This window comes from Leuresthes tenuis, unplaced genomic scaffold (assembly GCF_036924035.1).
Source record: "Leuresthes tenuis unplaced genomic scaffold, fLeuTen1.0.hap1 SCAF_14, whole genome shotgun sequence".
Lineage (NCBI taxonomy): Eukaryota > Metazoa > Chordata > Actinopteri > Atheriniformes > Atherinopsidae > Leuresthes > Leuresthes tenuis.
The window spans coordinates 10,313,776-10,340,754 of NW_027325368.1; the positions used below are offsets into that span (position 1 = coordinate 10,313,776).

Here is a 26,979-nt window from a genome sequence, read left to right on the forward strand (position 1 = left end):
ATCAGAGCCAGCAACTGCTTTAGACACAGCATTGATTCAACCCAAACCAACCAAACCGAATAAATAGATCATTAAACAATATAAAATAAATAAAATGTTTCAAGCCCTATGATGACACACTTGTACACAGGGACTGCTCTAAAGGTGCTATGGTAACATTTGCTTTCAATCAAAATGCTCAGAGTCCGTTTCTGGTATGTATATTGTCCCGATAGCTGTGTAAGTGTTGGCATGCTCTGCTATGGTTTGGCACTGGCTCATTTCTGGTAAACCAGCTCTGCTTCAGTATTTAGGCCAGTTTTGGCTGAGAAGTGGCATATATGACTGCATTCTGACTGACGAATGACATGTGCGCTAACTTGAAGCTGGTCAAGAAACTGGACTTGGTTTTAGCACCCAGACTGGGACCAGTGTTCTTAGTCTAAATCTGGGGTGTTATTCATACGGTACTTTGGGCTGGCTTAAGTGTCATTACTTTGGCTTTCTGGAAGTCATCTTTCCATTTGAAAAACCAACAGTAAACAACAGCAAAGCCTGGAGCACAGCACACAGCATAATATACATATTTCTCATTCCACAGTACCTCTTGGTCATGAGAGTAAATTGAAAAAAATACAAACATATACATATGACAAAAGTGGCTTCTACAACCTTTAGTAAGTTGCCCCTTCTGGGAGGCCAGCTGATTCAGGCTCACTGAGGCTGCAGTAAGTGTGGCTTTGTCCTTTCATAAATTCTTTTGCTTGGCTTTACTGGAAAGCATCATGGGGATATGGAATGATGTTAGGGAAATATGCAAGGACTTGGAAAAAGTTGACACTTTCACCAAGCTGTTTTGTGGATCTGCAGCACTGAAACTGCAGCAGAGATGTTCAGTATATGTATTGTGTATATGTATACCGAAGCAAAAAGGACCATTCAACCAGACCTTAGGGCCGGTGTGTTCCTAAATCATGTTGGATACATGCCACTTAGAATAAGGAAAACTCCACCTATTTGTGACCAAAAATAATATATTTTCTAACAACAAATAAATATTTTGCCATTTTTTAAAATATTTTTAGCGAAAAAAGAAAAAAAGGCCACTGCCATTTCTCTAATAAAACTCTTGGATAAACATCTACTTTGCCAGAACAAACAGTAGCTTCTTCAACAGAAAATGTGAAATCAGACTTACTTGACTGTTCTGAAACATTCAACAGGTTCCCATGATCAGCTCTTCCGAGATATCCAGTCAATATTGATTAAGTCCTAAATTTGACACCAAATCTACTGATGAAGGCTGCATGATGAACAGTGACTGGACCTTAACTGCAGGGGTGTTAATGTTGTAATGTACCACTAGTGCAAATCAGCACATTTGCACAGCATGCCTTTCATCTCATTGCTCATCCACTTGTCATCACATGTGTTCATAAACAAACATCTGTCCCTAAGCTTCTTACAACCAGTGTGCGTGTTTGTGTTTGCCATCAGCTGGGGCCAGTAGTGCAGGGCAGGATTGCCAGGCCAGAGACGGAAGGCACGCACATTCTAAGGCAGAACTCCATACCCTGACCTCCCACTCTGCACTGCACATCTGTCCTGGCCTAAAAACAAAAACAAATTTAAAAAAAACCTCAAATCCAAATACCGAATCCATTATAGACAGGATGTGGGCCCAACTGGTTTGCTCAATTTTTTACTTTAAACTGTGATCATGAAGCCTTGAATGAGCTCAATGCTCATGGATGTAAGTATAATCATTGGCTTTTTTTTCATATAGCAGTTTGTAACTCCTACTGGCTGAGTAGGCTGGAGAGAAGCAAATCAAGGCATGCGCACAAAAAGGACCATCACAGGCAATGGTTATATTTGTTCTGTATCCTTTCTCGAATCCTGACTTCAGCAGACGTTTTTGGGCCGAAAACAGTTTTAGTAAGCATGCGGCCACACTGCAGTATTATAAGTCGATGTTCATAAAATGCATTCTTTAGACAATACACTAATAAAAGACAAATTAAATGGCAGATAAAACGCTGTTTGGGATGAAAGCACTCAAACTGAACTCCAGCTGATAATCCAGCAAAAGCTCTCTCTTTCCATCCTCTTTCCACACCTCCCCCCACCTGCCGACCTGAAAGGCAGCACTCACCCAGGAGACATTTTTGGTCTTGAGCACTTTTGACATGGCTTGCTGATGGAAGGGCCGAGAACCCGGCTCCTGATACACTCAGCTTCCGCAGACATAAACAAATCCCAGACCTCCTTCAGCAGCAGCAGCAGCAGCATCCTCCATCCTCCGCCGTATGCCCTTGCGCCGGAAAACTTCACCAGATTTACATCTGCCTTCCCATCACACCCAGCTAAACATACTTTGAAACTCACTCAAGAAGGAGGAGGAGGAGTGGGAGTCATAGAGAAGCAGATGTAAGCTCCAAAAATGCCTGACAGACGGAAATAGAACTTGCAAAAAGTTTCTTCAGTTTTTCTCTTAAATCACCCTGTTCCTCCCTCTTTGTAAGTGGTTGTCTGCTCCCCTCCGATTCATAAACTGCGTTGATATGACACCAAACATCTGGTCGATGCCCCTCCTCTGTGATGCTGGAGGCTGGAACCAACAAGCGGCCAATCCTGCCGTCCTAACATCTGCGTGCAAAGAGATTGAGAAAGCAAGGATGGTGGGAGAGCGGTAGAAAAGAGGGAAAGAAGGGAAGAGTAGAGCTGAGGCAAAGTGAGGGAGGAGGGAAGATCCGAGACAAATGACTGGAAAGGGCAGTTGGTAGAGGACACAGCAGGGCAGCGCAGATTGGAGGGTAGGTTACTGATCCCTGACATGAGATTGAAAAAAAAAACTGTATGGTACATTAAATAGGTTGCTGTGAAATATAATATTTTGTTCCATAACTTGCTCCCTAATGTCCTACAAAGACAAACAGACAGGAAGAGGCTACCTCTCTGTATCCTGCATGATTATGTTCCTGCTTATGTTATGTTATGCTTGTGGGTTTTTGATCATAATCTGGCTCAAGAGCTTCTGATTGGTCAAAGGGCAAGGAGAAGTATTGTCAGAAGAGATTGATGGGCTTACAGATGATCGTCTCTTTCTGGCAATCCCAAATTCTGTTTAAAATGGAAAGCTTTCTAGAGCCGCAGTGACATAAACATGATATGGAGTACTTCTATGATGAAACTACCTCAAAGGATACTTCAGCATTTTGGAAGATACATAAAGCTTCTTTTTTTTTTTGGTGAATAAGACAAAAATATCTATCTGTTAAGAATGGTGCTATAGCTAGAGATCAGTTTAACAAAGATAAACCTTGCTATGACTTGGATCAAACTAAGACTTTAATGCAATTTTACTCAAAAACGCTTCAAAGCTCCGTTGGTCCACAGTGCTGTATTTTAACAATAGAGACTCATAAAATGGCTACAATTTCATGGCTCCAAATTTGTTACATGCCTACATTTGCCCTTTCCATACTGTCACCAAAAATAATGTTTGTCTCCTTTAACAACAACAACTAACTAATAAATATTAGTAATGAAAATATTCAGAATTCTGATAATTCGTAATCTCACGTGAATGCTGCCCTGAATAAAACAATAAGCTAATTAAAACATTGCAATCTCAGAAACTTGTTTGCATGTTTGCATTGTGGGCTAACTTAGCTAGCACATGTTTAAGACTGAGCTGAATAGACTTTAAACTTTAGACAGAGGGTTCAGTTTTTGAGCATCTCAAGTTGCAAATTTTATTTGAATACTGGGTAAATTCCCACCCTAACTCCACATTCCACCAGGGGGCTCAAAAACTCCTGAACTGGGGCAGATTTTACAGGATTCTGCAGGATTTGCTCAAGCCTTGATCTTGGTGTCCATGAATTCTCGGTCTGTGCCAAAATCTATCCTGGAAGGGATATTGTATTGCTGCAGTGTAAATGACTGAGGAAATATAACTAAATTAAATTAAAACAGAATAAAGATGAGCTGACACACTTTTGGAAAGTTGAATTGTAGCAGAGTGAGAAGTGTTGTTGAAATCTTTAGAGACTGCCATGATTGAGGTGTTTTTTTTTAGTGACTTGGAAACGTCAAATCCGATTATGTCAGACAGGTCAGCAGGGAACACAGGTGAATTTTCTTTCTAGGCAAAATGGACCGTCAACAGTTTATCATCTGGGGTGTAGAGACACTTCTACCATCTGTTGTTAACAAGCACTATAGTCCTCCTCCTTCACTGTGACCTCTCTGTCTGCCTGTAGAGTATTTCCCATGACAATCAAAGGAAGAATGGGTTTAACATCCTTTCTCTCCATTTTGTTTCTGCTACGAATTCTAGACGTCTCCTCTTAAACTTGTCTGGATTTGGGGTCTTACCCCAGGCTTTAGTTAGGCTTTTAACAGTTAAATATTTCCCACTGACATGGTTATGCATCATAATAGATGTAGAAAAATATATTTAAAAAGAAAAACGAGCAGAAATCACTAGACAACAAACATAAAAAAAATTCTCAGATATCAGTGTTTTCATAGAAAAGTTTTCATTAGATAATGGAATAGAATAGAGGATAGAAAGAAAGATACAACATGATCATTCTATGACTCCAAATCAGCCAATTAAACTTATTAGTTAAATGATTTCATCTGGTAATTGTTTTTCTAATTACATGATTTTTCCATTACTTTTCCCTGTAATTCGCATCAAATTCAAAATGAGCATATAAGCCCTCGGGTGTGGCTTCTGCAGACAGACAGCAGAGCTGGATTGCCTGAAGGGTTCGTCTAGCTCTGAGAGGCAGCTTGAGACGTCAAACTGTTTTCTGCTTAGTCGCTGTTGTTTTCATAATGCTGAGTGTCAGAGCTGCTGAGCTGACACGTAGAGGGTGAGGCTCGGTCATCCTCATCATGTAGATTTGATAAAACCTTCAGAACTAGAAATATTCATAGGCATTTGCTGTTCATCTCAACTACCTTTCTGCTTAATTTAAGAGGCTGGTTGACAATTCCATTAATTTAAAAGCAAGTACAAACAGATATGCATTCAAATACTTCTCCAGTGTCTTTAAGTTAATCAGCCACAGCAACTTTTATCTGGTAATCATTGACTGATATCTTATTTTATCACTAGAAAATGCTTCTTCCTTAATTATATCTGATCAGGCATTCATTTACTTTTTATTAAGAACTTAGGAAGACACAGAGTTCATCAACTTTCTTAAGAACAACTTCTCATTCCTCACATCTGTAAGCTTGAGGCACTTGAATTTAGTGGAATCAGAAAGTAAGGTTTGTCTGACTCCGTACTGATTGATTGATTGATATTGTTGTTTTGTCAAGAGGTTGTACTCTGCTGTAAATGTAAAGCTTTCTTAGGCTAGTGACTATTGCAAGGAGGCATTTTAAACCAGCTTTAAAAGATAGATGTAAGAGAGTCACAGCTGTGCCTCCCTGCACAAATTATTCTGTTATCAAGACCTTGTCTCGATTCTAGTGCAAGGATTTTTGGACTCATACAGTTTTGCCATCAGGTTTACCTCATGTACAAGAATTTTTTCCCCAGAGGTGAAATACATGAGGATCACAGACCTAGCGCAAACATTGATTGTGACGCTTCTTCACAGTGTTGTGGATTAGGTAAACCTGCTGCATGCTGTGGTCGGTATTGACTTGCTTCCACACAGCTGAACACTCACCATGCTATTTCCTACTTTACCTGAGGCAATGGGACTAGCATGAGTATCTCTGCAAGCAACCCCCCCCCCCCCCTCTCCAAAAAAAAAAAAAACCTCAGCTCTACATACTCTGAGTTAATTATATTCAAACATATATATTCAATTATATTACCTAAAACCTTTAAAGAACACAGAATCCTTGGGACCTGATATATACTGTCTGAGATTTCTTGGTGCTTTCTTTCAAAGAATGTGAGTCCTTTGTGTGTACATTTTCCAAGAGCTAGACACAAAACAAGAAACAGGCAGAATGACTCATTTAAGCTCAAAAATACACCCTAAACACCTTTAATAGATACAAGTGTCTGTATGGTGGTTTTAGAATCACCATAGTCACATGGTGTCCTCAACCAGCATATTTTCAATGTGACCAAAACTCTGCTAACATTGTGTACACCTGCTAACTGTCCACTTCTTTTATTTTCCTTGAGGCTATGCAGTTCACTCCATCTTGCAGCACTTAGATGTACAGTAGCAACAGAGCCTGGCTTGGTTCTGATTTCAGTCGCAAGAATGTCCCTTAGCTTTGGAAACATTGAATATGCAGGATTATAGACTAGCTTTTGTTAAATGTCTGACTGCTGCATCACTGTCGCTTGGCGCTGGTCTGCACATATTTTATCTGTCACAGTCACGAATCTTACCAGTGGTGTGGATTATATTTTGATATCGGTATGGAACATAAGTAAATGGGTAATTTATGATTCTGTCAGTGTTACTAAATTAACTGTAGGGTCACTAATAGGCCGTAGCCAGCAGGTTAATGATCTGATAGCGAGCCTCGGCCCCCACAAGAGACTGCTTCCACATACTCTGTCTGTACTGTTTTCTCAGTGCCAGTTCCTCAATGTGTTTTTTTTTAAGTCTAATATGTCTGAAATTCCTTATGAAGCATTTACTCATCTCTTTTTCTCCACCTCCAGCTGATGGCATTCTTGGTGATCATGAAGCTCACTTGTACCAAGAGATGGTCCTGCTAAACAACACATGTTCATGAGGAAAAAAGAGAGTTCCAATCTTCGATAGATCTTGAAATATGATGCCAAAAAAAAAAAGGCTCACAATAATATTTTGCTAGACCACCTTTAGCTTTGATTATGGCAGCATTCACTGTAGCATTGTTTCAATAAGCTTTGAAGCATTTCTGTCCAAAGCTATATTGATTTTTTTTCTAATTTGTTTTGGCCAGTCAGTGTAATTACAGCAGTGCCATTTGTTCACAAATGCAAATGTAAACCTTTTACACTGGCTCATTTTCACCTCTTACTCTTTTTACTTGTAGTAACACCAGTCAAGGGCAATAGGTATTAGGGGTGGTTTCATTTGCCATCTACAATATTACCGGCTGGGTTGTGGCATTATCCAGAATTCTGCATTCTTTTATTTATCTGGAAAAGCATAATTTATAGTATAACGACTAGTAACGACTCTGTGGGAAACAGCCAATAGTAATGGGCCGCTTGTACAGTCAAGATATATTACTGTAGGAAAACCACAAAAAGATATTCAGACCAAGAATTCCTGATTAGGGTGATGATTGTTATTTGATTCAGATAAATTTAGTGAAGTCACTTAAATACTAAACTGTCATTGCGGTGTCAGGTTTAAATTTTGGCCAACATCCAGGTGTTGTATTTCTCAGAGAAGACCGTCATTATTTTTGGTAGACAGCAACAAACCACATTACGCACAAATATCAACAACATGGCTGTTACATACTTTACAGCCCCAACACATCTCACAACTAATTTTTAAAGGACAGTCTCTCAGTTTCTGCATTTGAGATGTTGTCTTTGTGCTATTTTATCTGGTCATGGAGAAAGAAAATTATTCATACTGTCACAAAGAGGAATCCAAAATTAGAAATAAATCTGAAAAAAGTACATCATTATTGTAAACTGTTTGTTATTTGGAGATCCAACCTTTAGAGGTCTCGCAGTATCTAGGTTGGATTTTACTGATGACACAGTACTTTGCAACATGACACTCAAAACAAGCCAAAACAGCAGATGAGTTTTGTACTTGAAGCACATGAGGCAGTAAGAGTGAATCTAAATGACATAGTTTGCAGAAGTATTATCTTTATAGTCAATACAAGGATTTCACTTGTGTCAAACTAAGCACATAGAGACACACACATGCATACAGATCAGAGGGACTACAGTGAGTAGGCGTCAGGTCCCACTTGGTGTGTCACTTCTTTGAGCCGTCCTGATTCTCTAAGCTTCTTTCCTGCCTTGTTACTGAGGTGGGCATGCATGGCATGCAGCAGTACAGTATGTGGTAATCTGTGAGGCTCTGCACTGACAGCCTATTGAGTGTCGAGGGCTGACAGTAAGCCCGTTTCATGTGGGAATGTGGTTACGATAAGGTCCTCTGCAGTCAGCGCCATCATACAATGCACAGCTTTAACATCACTTTTTCAGCTAAGACGGGACTTAACGGAAAATATGAGGAGACTCGCATATGCAAAAAGTATGAGGTAATTTAGTGATGAAGCGGAAAGAAAGGGGTGGGACTGTCCTTTCGCATTTCTGTCTTTGAGAGGGCAGTAAACCTGCACCTGTCTATCCTCTTTCCTCTCCCTCAACTTTCCTCCTTCAAATGCCTCAGCCTGGACACAAGATGTGTGGAAGGCAGCTCTTTAACCTTCTTATCTTTAGTATGCAAAAAAAAGCAATTTTTTAAAAGCTGACTTTTCTCACATGGTTATCAAAGTGTTCATGATGGAGAACAATCCAGATGGGAAACCATCCGCTACCTCTTATCAGCTTTTTGGTTATGTTTTTAGAAAGTCTTATAATGGAAAGAACCTGTCCTGATAAACCACAGCTCGGCTGTTATCTCACATTAGCCGTTAAGTGAACACCTCAGAGGCAAATAACAGCTTGTGAGAGTTAGACTCGAGACATACTGCCTGTGTTATTTAGCATGCTTCCATACTGCGGATGAAAATATGCCTGGATACAAATGTCAAAGTATGAAGTGACTGCTCGATCTCCTAGTGCCGCCCTCCCCCCCCTCGTCACAACACAACTTCACTGTTGCTATGGGATCAAAAAGATGAATGCTGCGATGGTCACTTACATAGGTGGACTGCACTCTCCGCCAGTGTCCCAGCCCACAGCAATACATCAAGACATCAAGTTGGGGGGAGAAGAGGGGACAGGCCGATAGAGCCCCCGGGATGGGTCGCTTCAACACAGGTTCGCATACAGGTCCCTCATGGCACAGGTGATCCACCTGATCGTAAGCTCATCAGGGAGTTTGGGGATCCTGCAGAAGATGAAGAATCCAATGTGCCACGTCCACAGGTTGTCGCAGAGGGATGGGGTGGGGAGGGGGGTCATCAGGTGGCTGGTTTTTCTCTAGTCTAAGTCCAGGTGATCCTGATGGCAGATGTTTCACGGCTACTTCAAAATCATGCGCTCTGTAGGGAGCCAGGATGCAATCTACCCACCGCCTGTCCTGAAGACTCAGTCTGACGAGCAGAGTGTGCGAGGGTTTGTGTGTCTGCTCGTGTTAATATGCATGTGTCCTCACCTCATTTTTTAAAAGGACAGATGGCTCATCTCTGATTCTGTGTATTTGCCCTTCCATTACCACACCTCAACCTTTTCTGTGCCCACATCCCCCCTGTCAGCCTCACTTCCAGCTTAAACCCCCAGACTAGTCTTGCTGTCACAACTAAATGGCATTTTCTTCTCTGTTAGTCACTTAGTGCTCTGTAGTCTTACATGTGTCCAATCAGAACTCTTGCATCACTCCACATCCATCTTGCTTCTTTTCCTCTTCTATCCCCCTCCTTCGTAAGCCCACCCTGGGAGTCCGGAATCAGAGAATTTCAGGTTGAGTCCGACTCTTCTTTTCTTCCTCCTGAAATATTCCCAGCCCTGTGGCTCCTCCTCCTCAACTATCTTTCCTTCTCCCTTCACACGCAGTTTCCCTCTCTCAAGGGTCCTGTCTCATCAGGGGCGTTCCTGCTTACCTGAGTCACTCATTGCACTCCTGTTGTGACTGGGTGCACACACGTGTGTGTCAGAGTGAGTGTGTGTGTGTGTGGAGGCTGCAGCTGAAGCTCTCCCCCTCTCTGTTGCCATGCTAGAGCCGGTAACATTCGGCTAGCGCAGGAGACACACAGGCAGAATTCAAATGCGGTTCCAGCCTCTCAGATTTACAAAGCCTCCACCCTTCCTGATCAGTCCCCTCACCTCTCCCCTTACTTCCTCTCCTTTGCCATCTCTCTATCTGTCCTCTCTCTTTTACTCCCTATCTTGTCCTCTTTGTCTCAGTCCACATTGTCCACTCGAAGTGCCTCTGCTGTTGCTTCATTGTCTGCCATTTTTCCTCCCTGCTGTCGTGCTCTCTCTTGTTTTGGGGTGAGGAGGCATTGGCGGTTATTGTGCTTGCATTCGATGCTGTGGGAAAAAAAAAAAAAAAAAACTTCTCCAAAGTAAAAAAAATAAAAATGCCACTGATGTACGGGTAGAAAATCTTCAAGTGTTGTAATAATATTTATGCCTGTTTAAAACTTTTTTTGATTTGACTGTGATCATGTTCCCGAAGAAAAGTTGCCAAAGCTATGAGTCAGCAGCCACTAACGTGCTAATACGCAAACAAGCTCACAACGCAAATATAAGCAAACATTTTGTGATGTAAAAGATGATTGCAACTGTGAAATATTCCTTTAAAAGCCACAAAAGTGCCACAAAAATAAGATGTACAAAAGAATAAAAAGGAAGTAAAGGTAATTTTTTATCTTTTAGAACATGCATCTGTATGAAATCTAAATAAATAATCTAAATAAAATACTGCTATTTGACTTTCAGAGGACCCATTTCTATTAATTCACTGTGAACAAAGAATATTGTCCCCACGTTTGTTCCCAATCATTTTGTTTGACTCACTCAAGTGAATAAATATTCTTTTGGTTGGTCTTGGTCCTTCCTATAGACTAAATAGGCTGCTGTGACCTTAAGGGCCAGCATCATAGTAAATAAAACTTATCCCAACAGGAGTTCAAAATAAAGGAAAAAGCTTTCTGGCAACCAGTATCAAAAATCACCATCTGAAAGACAGATGAAAAAAAGACAAAGTTAGTCATCTCTTCGTTCATATCATCTTTCTTCTATTTTTCTCCTCTCTTATGACTGTCCAACCATCAATGGAAGAACATGAGCTACATAAGCTGGTAAAGTTGACTTGTTTGTGTTGATCATATCCGATACGAGACAGTTCACAGTTCAGAGGAAATTAATCTTTTTTTTTTAGACCCGACTGTATATTGTTCACTACCAATAAAAATTCAGTTTACAATGAAACGTGCCAAAGATATACATGCTCTTATACTTTTATACTATGATTATACTGAGATCAGCTTAATGAGAATCTGAATTTCTTTGAATAAAACCTAATGTTCAGTGTCATTAGTGGTCTAATGCTTTGTTCTATTATTCTTAAATCTCATCTCTATTGGTCTTTTTACGGATCATTTATTATATCAAATTAGCAATTATCAAAATTAGCATTTTTTTGTAGTCTATTTTTATACTATCTATTAGACTACATTAATAACACTTTTTAATTTTATGGGGCATCTGTGATGAGGTTCGCCTAAGGCTCTACATTTAATCTACATCTAATTTGACTTCTTTTATTTCATCCACTGGAAAACCTCCATTTCTGCAAGTTACATGTCATTCATTTGTTTTCTAGATATTGATTAAAGCCAGTGTCATCATCATTGTAGAGGAGGAGGAAAATGTCTATATTCCGTCTTGAGCATGAACGCAAAGACTTTCTCTCCTGACCTGAAAACTTTAGATGCAGACAGAAAAGGCAGAATGGAAAGAGAGTTCGCTGATTTACATGCTGAAAATTAATTTAAAAGTGAATGATTTAATGCAAAGCTTCTGCCGGCATGCATGAAAGGTTCATCTGATGATAAAGAAAAGGAAAAAAATGAAAGACTTTTCCTCAGGGAACTTTTTGTGGTTGAATGTGGATCTTAGAGCCTCACATAAAGAGGAATGGAAGCAGACTGTTGTGTTTTCCTTTGATCATTTAGAATGTTCATTCTGTGTCAAAAGAATGAAAAAGTGCTCCACATCATGCCAGCATGCTGCACTGCAAACCAGCCATAATAACTTGAGCTGCACTAATGCCTTCTTGCAGATTACAGTATGAATCGTTGAGGAGCAGGATGATCATGTCTGTGGAGAAATTAAGGGGAGTTCACTTTACTTTTCATAACAGAAATTGAAAGCGGGCCAGCTTTGGTCCGTCACTGTGAGTAACAGCTGACTGTCTGGTGCCCCATAACTCACACCATTAATAAGTCCATTAAACGATCTTTCCTCTCAATGTGGCAAGAGATTTCTAACATAAATGCCCTGTTTGTTTTCCTGGATTTGTCACCAGCAGTGCAGCAGAGTGTTTGGTTCCATTTTTCAAATTCAAGCATTTTTTCTCTCTTTATCTCTTGCAGAAAAGTTTGTTTGGCAGTTCCCTTAAATAATTTGTCCCACAACCCCAGCTCATCCATCACGGGAACAAAGACCATTGCACAGAGGTTATGATTCTGTCAGACTTGTCCTAGAGGAGGACCACAGATTACAGCATCTCTCCATGGTGTCACTGTAACATTCTGCACTGATACAAACACACACGACACGGTTACAATCCACTGAATTATATGTCCAGGGCCTCACATGAACCACTATGGTGCCTGTGCCACCGTCAAATGACGGGGACAAGATACTAATTTGCAACATCACAGGACACAGCAGCAATATATAAGAGGCAACAAAAAAAAGAAAAGAAAAGAAAAGAAAAATATTGTTCTAGAAATCAGTCCTGTTTGAGCTTATTAGGCGCAGATGCTGCTACAGAGGTGCTCTGTGGTCATGGTTTGGGTGCAGTTATTCCCTAAAATGTGGGAATAAGGGAAACAATGAGTAAATATTGCTACATGTACATACACATACATATATAATAAGTGAAGCTTAAAACAAACAATGTCAAAATATTTACAACAGTGTTAAAATAATTAACTTTATTCAGTACAGATAAGGCAGTAAATTGTTTTAACAGTTTTTCTTATGTTATTTTGGATATATCAGAAATGTACAGATAAAAAAAAAGAAAAATGTAGCAGATAAGCATAAACTTAGGTATCAATAAATAAATCCATCCATTTTCTTTTACCGCTTAATCCAATTTAGGGTCGCAGGGGGAGGGGTCTGGAGCAGGGTTCATCCTGGACGGGTCACCAGTCCTTCACAGGGCCACACAGAGACAAACACACACACACACACTCAGTCCTACAGACAATTCAGAATCACCAATTAACCTGACATGCATGTTTTTGGACAGTGGGAATTCATGGAGAACCCAGAAAGGGATTCAAACCCTCTTGCTGTGAGGTGACTGTGCTAACCACCACACTACCATGTGGCCCCATCAACAAATATATTTAGAGTAAAATATGTCATCAGTCATGTTCACAAACCAACACAAGACTTTCAGTTAAAACTTTTTTGAATTTTTACGCTTTGATTCAAAGGAAAAACCTTTCAATACATCACAAACTATGCTGTTAGAGGTTTCTTTGGTGTTGCTTTCTGCACACAAACACCAGCTGTTCGAATATCCTCAATCCGAGCAGCTCTATCATCAACAACAGACTGTGCCACTCCTCCTCAAAACATGCTCTGCCTTTTGAAAATGTTCAGCTTGGTCAGCAATGTAAAGTAGATGAAAGTCAGGATCACCAGAGCATTTTTCAGTGGAAATAACACTGGTGTTACAAAACCAAACACAACAATCAGAGCAACCCGAATGATGCAGAAAGGAAGATCCTGCAGAGCAACTCCAGCAAATGACAACAAGGGGCTGTGAGGAGTTATGATCATACGGAGAGCAGAGAGGAAGGTGAAGATGTAAACGGGGAAGACCCAGGCTGAGTAGAAGACCACTGGCTCTCCCCCGACTCTTACCATCTCCACAGTGTCTAACCAAAACAAGAAACTCTCCACAAACATCTCTGCCCTTCCATCCCTCTTCCATAGGATGCGTAAGGGACCTGTGTAGGTCAAGGGCCGTGAGGATGAGGAGTACACATAGGCAGAGCTTGATGCTTGTGTGCTGTGAGGTGAACGCCTGGAAGAGTCAGCGGGTCTTTGCCATCTGCCCGGGGTGCCGCCATTTCTGGCTTCTGTCTGGTCCTGGGTCAAACCGTTCTGGTCTGCATCAGCATGAAGCTGGGCTGATACGGTGGTCACCTGTTCCAGGTGGGTAACAAGACCTGACATGTCGAAATCTGGATCCAGGCTGTCGGCTGCAAAGGACAACACCAGATGTTACGTAAACTGTATTTGGTACTGTTTTGGTTTTGATGAAGTCCAGTTTATGTCAGGAAAATGATGGAAAAGCAAAATAAAACAAAATAATAATCAGAAAAGAAGCAGTGGCCTTAAGGACAAACAACAAATGAGGAATCTATCCTTCACGACGTAAAGAACAGGAGATTACACATGCAGCTGTAGTGCCATCGGCATAACAGTTCAAATACAATCTATGGTTAAAAAATACACAAATAAAATAAATATATAAATGTTTGATCATGTCTTTGTCATTAGTGCAGCATTTCCTTTCAACTATTTGTCTTGGAAAAAAAGAAAAGTGCATGTACTGATGACTCAGGAAGCCACGGAAGATGTTTATACACCATAACGTTTCACTGATGTTATTCTAAGCATTACTCGGCTTTTTGCTGGTATTAAACTTAAATCAGCACGTACAAAATGTAAAAATATTGATATGTTGTTCCTCGTTGAATACAGGTGTTAAGCGGTGCCAGTCATTCTTTTTCTGGAAACAGAGTCGTAACAAACGGTTCAGAGTGCCATTTCAAGAATGAAAGAGAAAAACACTTTTATATGTGGGTCTCAAAATGCTTAATAATTCCATCAAAGTTTTCTGAGAAAAATCCATGTAATTTGGCACTAATATGAGGTCACACGAGGCAATTTATACAGTTATACAGTTAAGTTTGTCAACAGTTGATTATACAACTAAACATACTGTAGATTGAGTTTCTTATAGGACTCTGGATTTATTAAAAGTGAACAACATTTTTTTAGGGGAATGGAAAACTAGTGTTAAAATCAACACAACTGAATTTGTGTTTTTTCTATCCTGTAATTACTATCTACTTCCCTGGTAGTAGTCCTTTCTATTTACCTTTTAAGATATCATTGTAAAATTATTATGAAATGATAGACCAATAAAATAAAGTGTTACTAATAATATGCTAAGATGGTCATGTTTACACAATAACAATAACAACAACAATCCACATGATGTAATCACAAGTTGGGGCCTTACATTTGCCGATGAGCCTGCAGGGTCGTATCCTCTCTATGATGTCGACACAGATGAGAGAGAAAAACACCAAGGACACAGGCAATTCAGTGAAATGATCACGCCACTGGCCGTGGTCCACCTGCATCTGCAGTTAAACAGCAGCAGCAAAATGAGATGTTAAGAAATTGACCCGACACATTTAAAATCTCAAGGAATGAGGCAGGAGGAAACAACACCAAAACTCTTCATCATGATTTTTAGCTGGACTGAGGAAGAGGAGCTCCAAGTTTTATGAGTCCATTAGATTTTACTGCCCCATCATTACAGAGATGCTGCTGACTGCACCTAAAATATTAGATATATGGATATGTTGCGAGTCTTTGCCCTATAGAGATACTGTATTTTATGCTCCCGTTTAACTATAAAATGACTAAGAACACAGTCGAACATGAGAATTAAAGCTTCTTTCTTTTCAGGGCGGTGGATGCTATAAACGTTTGGGTTAATGGCCAACCTGTTTTGTTCACTGTTGGTTACTGAGTACCTCAGTCAGACACCCGTCTCGTGACTGTCTTTTCGCTGCTTTCTTTTAATTGTACAGTTGCCAAAGTTCATCTCAGTGGGGGGAACGGATGGCAGATTAGTAGTGTAACTCAAGCACTGCACTCAAGAATACGTTTAAGATCCTTCCATATCATGAACGTATTGTGCCTTCTGTGGCACCACATTTTTCTGACAGTTTAATTACTTCAACCTTTCCACGTGGCTTCCAGTGATGTTGTCTTGGATTCCCCTCTACATAATCAGTGCGTTGTTTCAGTTTGCTGTCACAGTTTTCCATTAGCTGGTAGCTCTTCAAACATTAGCCAATGTTTTTCCAAAGTAAGTGGATTTCACTGGCTCTCAGCTTTCTCGTGACTTTCATGTGAGGGCCCTATTGTAGGGATTATTGTTGAATTTAACATGTTTTCAATTAGCTCTACCTTTTGGTTGTGACAGTAAAATGCACATTGAGGCTTCATTATAACAATCTAACAATGTCAAGCTTTAGAATATGTCAAGGGTCTGTATTTTACCATCGTTGGGACTTTTACTTGCATTGGAGTACTTTAGCACAGTGAACCTGGAGAGACTGTGGAAAGCCACTGGCAGCAATGTTTTTCTTTCTCTGTGGTGCAACGAGGCGTGTTGAGCGTCTTTCAGTAAATAATTACAGCACCTTAACACTCTCTCTCTCACACACGCTAAAAATGGGCTGTTTATAACAAATATGTGCCTGTCGAAGGACCCTTTTGGAGCATGACGGAACAAAACACCTTCAGGGGCAACCCCAGAGACGGGATCATTGATGGCATTACCTTGGAGCTGGCTATTACAATGGCAAAACATGGCAAAGTACACAGGATGAGATACACCAGCGCTACTGGCCTCCTGAAACAACAACAAAAAAATTAATCTTGTTAAGGTTAATCTTGTAATGGTCATGCAGTTATAGCGACTGTTTATTTTTGCAAGAAGCACTGAATTCTTTCTCAGCCTATACACTGATTTCCATATGGTCACAATTAAGCTTTCAGAAACTATTTTAAAAAGACTGACATCATTAAACTTGTAAATAATTATCCCTGACAACACGTTTATCATTCATCTATGCATCACACTGTTTGTACAATGAAGCCAGACCATGCTACAATTAATTAATTACCATTAATGCAAGAAGTTAATGGTATTAACAGTAGCAGAGAAAACAGACTCAATCATTTTAGTTACAGCTACTAACAGTGTGCACAATAAGTGATTGTTCATTCCTGAGGCAAGCTGCATCATTTGTATGATGTTATGCGTGTTATCCTTTTAGTTTTAATCAAGTGACGAGCACATGATTTGTGCATAAACTTTGAAAAACCCTAAAAGATTTAACTACCTGATTGTAATTTATATTAAGCTGCAATCAAATGTGGGACACTTTTCCACAACAATTCCTTCCAATATTTAGAGCACGTGTGTGATATTTCATAAATGCAGGGACTCACCACTGTGTGATCTCTGTGATGAACCTCCGCTGCTTCAGGATCACAAATTTGAGAGGAGCCCACACCAGCAGAGTCGCAGAGGTCACGTAGGCAACAGAGGTCGCCACTACGAGCCAGTAGGCAGTTACATCCCTTCCTCTCACATCACGTATGAGACTGGCAAATCTCTCCATGACCACGAAGATGGGCACGATAAGAGCTGCAAACTGCAGCCCTTCATACAGGATGAGTTTGATGGTCTTCCCTGAGGGCATGGTCTCTGTATACCGGCAGCTGATCTGGACTTGGAGCTAAAGAATTTGACAATCATCTCTCAGAACGAGGCAGTGGGGCTGTTGGACTCTGACACACTGACATTGCTTACACTGCACTGGAAGCTGTATTCTTTTATTACCGAGGTAATGAAGTGGTCACACTGGTCTCTTTATGGGAACAGAAAGAAGAGTGGTCACATCCCATAACTTCAAGGAGAGAGTTTAACAAAATCCTAGCCTGTACACATGTTCTGAAAAAATACAAGGATACCATGTCTGTTTGAAAGGTTTTACAGATGAGTATAAGAATGAATAGAAATACACTTAGTGTACATGACTCAGTACTAAGATGATGTTAAAGATAAAAGTGAAAAATAAAGAATTCCTAAAGGAACAGTGACGAGCTCACCATCTGCTCAGAAAAAAAAAAACATCCATCAGCAGTCGTGTTCACACTAAAATACAGATCACCACCTAGTGGCAAATGAGAGGACAGTTTGTGAAGCTCCTGAAAACTTCAAATCACAGTGATAACATGCAGTATAACACCCCCAAACAGGAAACTGTTGTTCCCCTTTTTTTTTAAGATATTCTATCATTATTTTGCTTACCCAAGTTTAAAGTTGAAGCTCATCTTTTGAAGGGAATCCTGTGAGAAGTTGGTGAAGTTGTCCATGGCATGGAGGCCTTTCAGGTGGTAATAAAAATATGGGACGGCCCCTCTCCTCCACTACCCAGACGTTGCCACATCGATGACTGGAACAGTTTTCTACTTCAGCCTGCTCCATCTTAAATATATTTCAGGGGCAGATTTTTCTTCTTTGGGTCGACCTCCCACCTAGAGTCCTTACTTTCAACTTGCTACAAACCTCACCCGGCTGACTGTGTTCCCCAAATAAAGAGGCTGACTTTATCAACACATGAGGCCTGATATTGATTATGACCCCAGGCCATTTACTGCATGTCACTCCTCCTCCCTTTCCCCTCTCCTTTCATGTCACCCTATCACTGTATCTATTCACATTAAATACACTAAAACAACATTTTAGTGTCAACATTCAATATGCAATTCTTCTACCATTTTACAGATTTTTTAGTATTTGCAAACCATTGCATTTTTCCCCTTTGGAGCCTGTGAAATGCATTGAAACAGCCTTTTGTGTGTTGAAACAGGTGATCAGATGATTAAGAACACTACAGTCTTCGACTGCTCTACACAGCGTAAAAAAGAAAAAAGAAAAAGAAGCAAAGGGAAGCCATTCCTGATATTCTGTACATTTGGCCTGGTTTTTATTGTGAATACCAATTAATAAGTATGGTTAAAATAATACATAGAAACAGCAGGGTACGAGTTTAGACAGAACCTTTACAATAATATTGGTTTGAAACTTAAAAACAGGCAGCATCTCAATCCTGTACAATGAGAAAAGTTCCACTGGGGCTGCAGTCCAACGCTCTGGTGCAACGAGATGCTCCACTTTAGATGATGTGTGACAATAAACTGGCTCCTTGTCCCATGGTCCCAGAATTACAACAATTTCAACAATTTTTATCCTCTAAACAAAAAGATGATCAATATGTCACTCTTGCTTTAAAGTGAATGCTGCAAAATAATGACTTGCCCTCTTAGAACCAACTAGATTTATGCTTAACTCAAGTTTTGGAGAAACTAGGCACCTGGGTACCAAGCTTACATTGAGGGCTGTTTTATACTCTTAAGGCGGCATAGCAGTTGGTAGTACATTTGAAATACAATATCTGTAGAGAAATTGAAAGGACGCAAATTTGTCAGACGAGCACAGAAATTTGCTCAAACTGCAAAAATCAACTTTTAAAACTTCAAATGTTATTCATATTCAATATAAATACACAACAAATTATTCTTTAGTTTCATCAGCTTCTAGTGATCGACTGTAAACAACTCTTTCCCAAAGACTCCGAGTATGTAGAAACCATATAAATGACTCAGAACCAAGAATACAGCAGCCGCAGCATAAGATGAGAAGTACCTACTGAACGTGATGCTGAACGCCTCATGTGTCACTCAAACTTAGGGACTTTGGTCAAGAGTTGTTTACGAATCCCAACGTCAAGCTCCTACAATCATAGCAAACGTTTTTCAGCACTGCCCAGACAGAATTCATCTTAGTATTTACTCAGCTCTGAGAAAGGACAAGATTAAAACGCATGGGTTGGGGTTCAGTCAGTTCTTACATTACCAATTCACCCTACAGTACAATAAGCATGTATCAAACACAGAGAGAAATGTCCATGTTCTCATGTGAGAGATTTAAATATACAACTAAGTTAGCAGAATATCACACACCCTGCTCTATTCTCTGAATACATACATCCTGCAATGCTTCGCCATTTAAAATATAACAATAATCTGAACATAAATTAAAATGCACTACTATAAAAAAATTTACTTATTCTTCTTCCACAATGACTAAAGAGATGCTTTAAAGACACTGGATTTCCGAGAGTTGTCCCCTTTGTAGCAAAGTCTCCGGTGCCACTATGTTAGTACAGTCCTCATGGACACAGAACAAAGCCTGCAACTAGTGTTAAACTGCTCAGGTTATATAGGCGAACTCTGCAGTATGGAGGAGGCAGCCCGTAATAGTAAAAAACAAAACAAAAAAAAAAAAACAGGCTTTTTCAGGCATATGAGCATTTTTTTTCCTCCACTCTGTTCTCTTTGGCTTTTACACCGGGAATATGCTGACTGCAGAGTTCTCCTCCAAGGCTGAGGCAAACATCCGGAGCTGTGCTAACATACAGGCCACCATGTGCGGTCATCATGTGGCTTTACTACAACGTCCAGTACAGTATATACAAGAGTGATGTGCATGCTTCAGTTCCTCTTGTTTCTTTTCCCTCCAGAAAAACAAAGTGGCTTCAGTTTTCAGTACTTCTAAAAGTGGACGACACACGTAGAATGCAGAAGTAGCCTAATGTTTTCGGCTTAGCTTAAAGTCCTTTTTTTTCTTTTCGATTTAAATAATGACAATTAAAAAAAAGAAAAAAACAATTAAGAAAAGCGAATCAAAGTCAATGCACCTTTTTTGTGTCATGAATAGCAATGCAGTCGGTGTTAATGGATGAGAAGGCTGTGATGTGCTGTTAATCTAGTCCTGGATTAGTGTGAGAATGGTGGTGAATTATCACGTGTGACTGAGGCCGTGTGAATGCGGTGGTGCAGCTGTGTTCGTTTGTGCATCCACTGCTATGCACCTGCGTAGTGTAGATTTTGTGTGTGCGCGCGCGTGTGTGTGTGTGTGTGTGTGTGTGTGTGTGTGTGTGTGTGTGTGTGTGTGTGTGTGTGTGTGTGTGTGTGTCACTCCTGTGAGCATATGGCAATTAAGTGGGGTGTGAAGGAAAGCTTGCGTGCATTTCACTCTTGATCAAATAGTAATTAGATATGTATTATGTCGTGGCTACAGTTGCAACCAGTTAAAGCTTTTTTTAAACTGGCCTGACATTTCTAAATCATTTTAAGGAATATGATTTGACTCATGCCAACTCTCTGGAGCCCACCTAAAGTGAAAGTGAAAAATGTCAGCCCCGCAAAATAAAGTGTATAATGGGATATATGGCAGGCAGATCTAGGCGTGGAGCTGGTCAGGCTTGAATGAGAATCAAAAATTGAATCAGTCCATCTGCAAGAAACTCTACGTCTTAACATGTGAGTCAATGAAGACATGAAAAAGAATGCACCTGTCAAATCATTATGCTTTCTGACCATGTGTCTGGAGCTCTTTAAATCAAAATCTAATGAACACATCTTGGTCTGGAGTAACTGTACATTTAAATGTGTATCTGCCAGATAAAACACACGTGCACCAAAAGTCAGTGCTAGTCTACTCTGTATTCTTTATACCATCCGATGCTACATCATGTTTTAAAAAGAAAAAAAAAATATGAAGAACTATTTGATCACATCTGGTGCATGTGTCTGTGTGTTTGGATGTGGTTTGCACAGGGACAATTGTGAGCTCTGGGGGGCCCTATAGCAAAGCTTTCTCTGAGTAGGGGGCCTGAGGGGCGTCCGACGGAGGTGCTATGCTTGTGCCGGAGGGGGTGCTGTAGTTTGCCGTCTGCGTCATGCCTGCAGGAACCGTGCACGGTGCACGGCCCGAGATGCTGGCAGGGTTTGGGTAGGACTGAACATCTGCTGGGGCCATACCGCCTGGAGCTGCGGTGTAGACTGGCGGCTGGCCCATGTACATATGGACGTCACTGTAGGGAGATCGAGGAGAAAGCACTTAAAATTTAAGCAGTGTTTTAAATTAAACAAAAGCAAAGGGGGGAAAAAGTATTTTCAGACAAAGGATGCGTGACATTGATGGTAAGTCAGCAGCATTCTGTCACTGAGGCTGAAGTCACTTTGATAGAAATGTTCCACATTACACACAAACCAATGACACAGAGACTAAATTTATATACATAACTTGCAGAGCACATATGACATTGAGCAGTATATCAAGTTAAACATAAAGCATGGCATCGGAGCGCTACAGAGCATGTAAAACATACCTGCCGTGAATGGCAGGAGTAGGTTTTATTTTCATGCTTCTCAAGATAATCGAGCTTGTTAAAGAGGTCGTATAATAACAGTCTTGTAGGTGTCTTTCTCAAGAAAAATTTGTGAATGGTTGTTACAGTAATAACCGTAGTTGTGAGCATAGTTTCATTATATTTGTTTGCACCTCATGAAGGTCGGGGGGGGACCACAGAGTAGTAAAGTTTCGACATTGCTCATTCAATGTTAACAGTCTGAAAAAGAAATGACTCCACATTTTAAAAAAGGAGCTAAAGCCACAAATTGCCACTGAGCTGGTTTGGAGTTACTGAGTTATTTAGCCTCCGTCAATATTTTAAAATCTTATTGATCACTTCTGAGGCTCTAAATGACCTTGCTCCTAAATATGTCTCAGATTTATTGGATCATTATGTGCTCTTTCAACCACTGGGGTCTGTAGAGGGAGCTCTGCTGGTTACTGCTACATCAGTTGAGACACAGGTTGATCAAGCTGTTGCCATTAAAGCCACAACACTGTGGAACTCTGCCAACTGAACTCATGCTCAGTCTACAACCTTTCTAAAAGCCTCTTCTTAACACTTTTTATTTTGTGAGCCCTTTATATATATATATATATATATATATATAAATCTTTTTGTTAACCTAGCCCATTTTCATGCTTTTACCTCAGGTTCGTTGGACTTATCATTTCATCAGCCTTCTGATTTCTTGCTTACTTTAGTAAAGCACCTTGAGACATTGTAAAGAAGGCACTGAGTCAACATAATAATTACCATCAATTAAATTTCCCCATTTTCAACAAATGTTAAAGCTTTGGAAGAAAATTGGCACCAGGAATGGGATGAATCGTAAGACATTTTATTTACACATGAAACAGGGAAGATGCACTCCAAGAGAGTTTAAATTTAATGAAATGTTTCTTTCTTCCCTAAATAGTGGAAGGGGTTGAATACATGGAATACTAAACCTCCCAAAAAAAAAAAAAAAAAAAGCAAACTGTGGTGAAGAAAAGGATGGCAAAGGCTGATGTCAACAGCTTGCAAAGTGTGTCAAGAAACTAAGAAATCCAGGTATGTGAAACTCACCTGGGAGTTGGCTGACCAGGAATGGGTGTCCCTGCAGGAAGCTGCTCCATAGGAACAGTATAGCCTTGTACCCCAGTACTGCTCATGGCATATGAACCTGATGCAGGCTGACCAGGGTAGACCTGTGCCTAGAAACACGACCAAAAACAAATAGATACTTTATGAGCTGTCGAGTCATTTGATTGACAGCAGTTCAAGTAAGGTGCACTTAGTTTCCACACAGCAAGAGCAAGGCACAAACTTAACCCACCATTTCACACTAAAGCATTAAATCACTGTCATACACAGAGAGTGCCAAAGCCTGAATTCTTCCTGTGTCTCGCTGCATTATTCTACTATTTTTCCTTCATCTGAGCATTTTTTTTTAGAATTATTTGTTTGGTGTGAGGAGACAAAGAAACATCCTGGCCATATGTGAGTCAAAGCTGAGAAGAGTGGACTTCACCTGCTGTGCGGCGCTGGCAGACTGCTGCATGTAGTACTGTTGGCTCTGCAGCTTGGCGTACATGGCATACACTGGATCTTCATTCATCAGCTTTGCATACAAAGACAAAGCTTCCATCACCTTCACGTTCAAATCTGACAGTTCAGAGTGCTTCCTGATGACACAATCAGACACAATGAGAAATTAGACAACTACCTGTCTGCATCTTTATTCTTCTCACTCGTTCACAGCTTACAACAAGTAAACCTTTCACATCAACGCAGTGTACCTGTCAATATCTTCTAACTTCTGATCAATTAGGGGTCCCATTTGATTGCAAGCACCTGATTAAAAAAATAAATAAATAAAAAATAATAATTATTGGCGTCATCTTAAGCAAAAATTATCCTTAAAAAACAACAACAAATAAATAAATAAATCATTATTTATTTTCAGATGAAGTTTACCTTCCAGCTGGAGCAACTCGACGCTGTCTGACTGGTTGTCGGTTGGATCTGCACTTTGAATCATCTGAAGTAGCTGGTCCATTTTGTCCTGAATCATTTCAGTAAAAGTAAAGTAGGTTTTACGAATGAACTATACAAGATTCAGATAGAATTACTTCACTTTGATTATTGTTCTTACATTCAACAAAAAACTGGAAAACACACTTCTGATTTTGGCCCATTTATAATGTTATATCACAACGGAGCTCTTTATTCACTGATGTAACTGATGTGCCGAGTGGTCTGAACCGCAAAAAAAAGTGCATGCAGAAGGGAACTTACCTCGTCAATATATACAGGCTCCTGTTCGGGTTCTATGGTCTCCACCTGGATGTCCTCACTGAACTGTACTGTTTTCTTCTCTGTCTTCACTTGTATTTCCAAGTAAGATCGGATGCGGCCGCGGGGAAACAAAACAACGCATTAGTTCTGGCGATCAGTAACATACACAAAGGCCCGAAGATAAATTGACTCCATAACCAGCGATGGAGCGTTCAAATCACACGTAAACACAATTATATTGATTTCTTTGCACAATTTGTGTGGCTTGGTGACAACAAACAGTACCTCAACACACAAATTAGACATTACAGCGGTTAGAGCAGTCTAAGTATGTTACACTGACTGAAGAGAAAGCAGCACAGTAGAATGCACTTGTGCCGTATGAATGTTTTAAGGGGATAAAACATGCAGAAGCGTCATCCAAAGAAAATTTGGATGCAACACAGACGTTGGGGAAAACTCCCACAAGACACAACTGAGCAAATATGATCAGTGGAATCTACAATGCTGGATGACTAAGGCCTTTCTGTAGAGTTGAGACAATTTCTTTCAATTTCATTCAATCCCTTTTGGGATGAAGATGGCAAAGTAGTTAACTGGAAAATAAAATGATTTTTCAAATACAGTGCCAAGAATATGGAAAGTAATTGTCATTTGAATGATGTAATAATGGTTCTGTAATCACAGAAGAAAAAAAGATTATGTAAAGATTAAAGGAGAATATATATCTACAGTGCAGATATCAAGAATTAGGAGTTACTTGAAGCTCTTTCCAGCAGGAAGAAAAGCATCCCAACGTTATCACAGTGTTGCTGTTCAAACCATGTAAGGACCATTGTGTCTTTTCCTGTTTATGTCACCAATCTCTTCACTGTGCTCTCTTCATAGCTGTGCTGTGATCTGTGTGTTTTTTCCCAGCTGTTTATCAGCAATAAAGTGTCTTTCACTCATGGATTTATGAAGCTTATGGTTCACGACTAAAGGGGTTATTAAATAGTTAGCTATGGCATATGTGTGCCTTGTATGTGTGTGTGTTTGCGTACGCACTCATCTCAGGCTCTGCAGTGAGGTCAGCAGTGACAAAGTTAGAGGGGAACAACCCGACTCCCTGGTACGTTTCCCCTTTCCACCAGTTGGGGTCGCTAAGAGACAAACAACAACACGAATATGAGCAGAAACTAAAAACAGACACTACAGACGCAGACAGATCTCGAATTAAAGATGAGCGTTTTAAAGACACGTATAACATCACAATTCAGGAAATAGGCAGTTTTTAAGTACATTGCAACCAAATCTATGGATGGCTCAGTAAACTGGTTGAGATGTGACACTTGAAGCTCACATTCTTCTAGTTGCTCATCTAAAGGGAAATTTTAACCGGTTTCACAAAGAAAAGCCACCAAGTAAGAATGCCTCATATGTGCCCTTCCTCTCTATAGTTATTTGATGATTCCTAATTTGTATTTATGTAAAAGTAAAAGTTACAGGTAAAAGTTCACCTGTCGTCTTGAATAGTGATGATTTCCCCTGATTTAAAGGTGAGCTCATTGTCCTCTGCAGCCTCAAAGTCGTAGATGGCGCGGACTTTTCTGCCATCTGACTTGTGTGTAGAGAGCAGGCTGGAGGTGCTCGGGTAAAGGCTCGACAAGGAGGTCTGCGGTTGCTGACGTTGCTCCTTCAGCGACAACTCGATAGCTGAACACAACAGAAACAAATGTGCATTTCACCTTTACACATCTAACAGCTCCTAAACATCTCTCGTTAAATTTATCCAGTGCAAAGAAGGAGTTATGCAAAACCGGAGACTGTCGCAGAGTCCGTCTCATTGTCCGGCCGTTAGCTAGAAGCCTCTTTACCTTTGGCCAAGTCTTCTTCTTCTTTTTTGTTTGTTGAGGTGGAGGGATCCTTTGCCACTAAAGCTGGGCTCGCCTTTGCTTGTTCTGCAGCCTGTGAGACGATAATTATACATTGTAGTGTTTGGATCAAACTTGTCACTCGGTTTCAGAGTTCGGTTCATCTTCTGGGGTTTTCTGATAACAAATTGTTACGGTGCATTGCAGATGAAGTCAAATGCACATTCAAAAATAAATGAAAGAAAAAACATGGCTTAATCCGCTACACTACATGTAAGGCTACCTGGGAACCCACTGCAGGGAAAGTGACGCCCTGCTCCCGTAGATTCTTGATCATTGCCGAGATGAGACTGAGCTGTGGATCATTGCGGAAGTCCTCTGCCCACTCCACCATCAGGGCCTTCAACTTCTCACACACCTTTGGGTGACCCTGGAGGAAGAGATTAAATAGCATGATCTGAGAACAACTTAGGAAATCAAAATTAATGTGCCGTACGTGGGTAAAAACAGTCGCCACATACCTTGTTTAAGACGTTACTGACTTCGCTTGCAAACTCTCTCGAGCACACCTCTAAGTGAAATATCTTCCCACAGTTTGAGACACAAGCGCCGAGAAGCTGCGAGGACAAAGAGGAAAGAATATTCATCTAACTCGTGATTGAAGTTAAAGAGCCCATATCAGGTCATAACTTACAATAAGACGTAAACTGGTGACTCTACTAGCTAAATATATAGCTACCTTATTGAGGGTTTTTTTCTGTTTCTTTTTGTAGCAGCAGCAGATTTAACGAAAACATGACTGGTTATTCTCTGCTTTAATTTCAGTCTATTCACGTCCAAAGTGGAGAGAGGGGGTGAAGGAAATGACATCTACGTATCCCATCTTTCACTAAATCAAAGGTAACTTGACAAA

The 26,979-nt window shown here is 40.3% G+C and overlaps 3 protein-coding genes across 4 annotated transcripts in view; all 3 read right to left on the bottom strand.

Moving 5' to 3' along the window:
* The window catches only part of cacnb2b (calcium channel, voltage-dependent, beta 2b), a 39,519-nt gene extending 29,433 nt beyond the window's left edge, over window positions 1-10,086 (bottom strand). Inside the window, exon 1 of one of the 2 annotated variants that reach the window (XM_072364280.1) lies at window positions 8,805-10,078. In XM_072364280.1, the coding sequence (XP_072220381.1) occupies window positions 8,805-8,852 (48 nt within the window). In that variant the 5' untranslated portion in view covers window positions 8,853-10,078. Of the gene's footprint in view, window positions 1-8,804 lie in introns of both variants that reach the window. The other variant, XM_072364282.1, reaches the window with a different exon arrangement.
* A 3,289-nt stretch (window positions 10,087-13,375) lies between these two features.
* tmem236 (transmembrane protein 236) lies at window positions 13,376-17,370 on the bottom strand. Its single transcript, XM_072364499.1, has 4 exons — window positions 17,117-17,370; window positions 16,442-16,514; window positions 15,105-15,228; window positions 13,376-14,055 (listed from the first exon to the last, which is right to left on the bottom strand). The coding sequence occupies exons 1-4, from the start codon at window positions 17,368-17,370 to the stop codon at window positions 13,418-13,420; spliced, it is 1,089 nt and encodes a 362-aa protein (XP_072220600.1). The 3' UTR covers window positions 13,376-13,417.
* A 1,265-nt stretch (window positions 17,371-18,635) lies between these two features.
* The window catches only part of LOC140269169 (collectin-12-like), a 42,636-nt gene continuing 34,292 nt past the window's right edge, over window positions 18,636-26,979 (bottom strand). The window contains exons 14-24 of the mRNA XM_072364194.1: window positions 26,588-26,683; window positions 26,350-26,496; window positions 26,070-26,160; window positions 25,713-25,908; window positions 25,261-25,355; window positions 24,214-24,302; window positions 23,893-23,980; window positions 23,715-23,769; window positions 23,447-23,600; window positions 23,002-23,129; window positions 18,636-21,612 (exon numbers count right to left, since the gene is read on the bottom strand). Of these exons, the coding sequence (XP_072220295.1) occupies window positions 21,381-21,612; window positions 23,002-23,129; window positions 23,447-23,600; window positions 23,715-23,769; window positions 23,893-23,980; window positions 24,214-24,302; window positions 25,261-25,355; window positions 25,713-25,908; window positions 26,070-26,160; window positions 26,350-26,496; window positions 26,588-26,683 (1,371 nt within the window). The 3' untranslated portion in view covers window positions 18,636-21,380. The remainder of the gene's footprint in view (window positions 21,613-23,001; window positions 23,130-23,446; window positions 23,601-23,714; window positions 23,770-23,892; window positions 23,981-24,213; window positions 24,303-25,260; window positions 25,356-25,712; window positions 25,909-26,069; window positions 26,161-26,349; window positions 26,497-26,587; window positions 26,684-26,979) is intronic.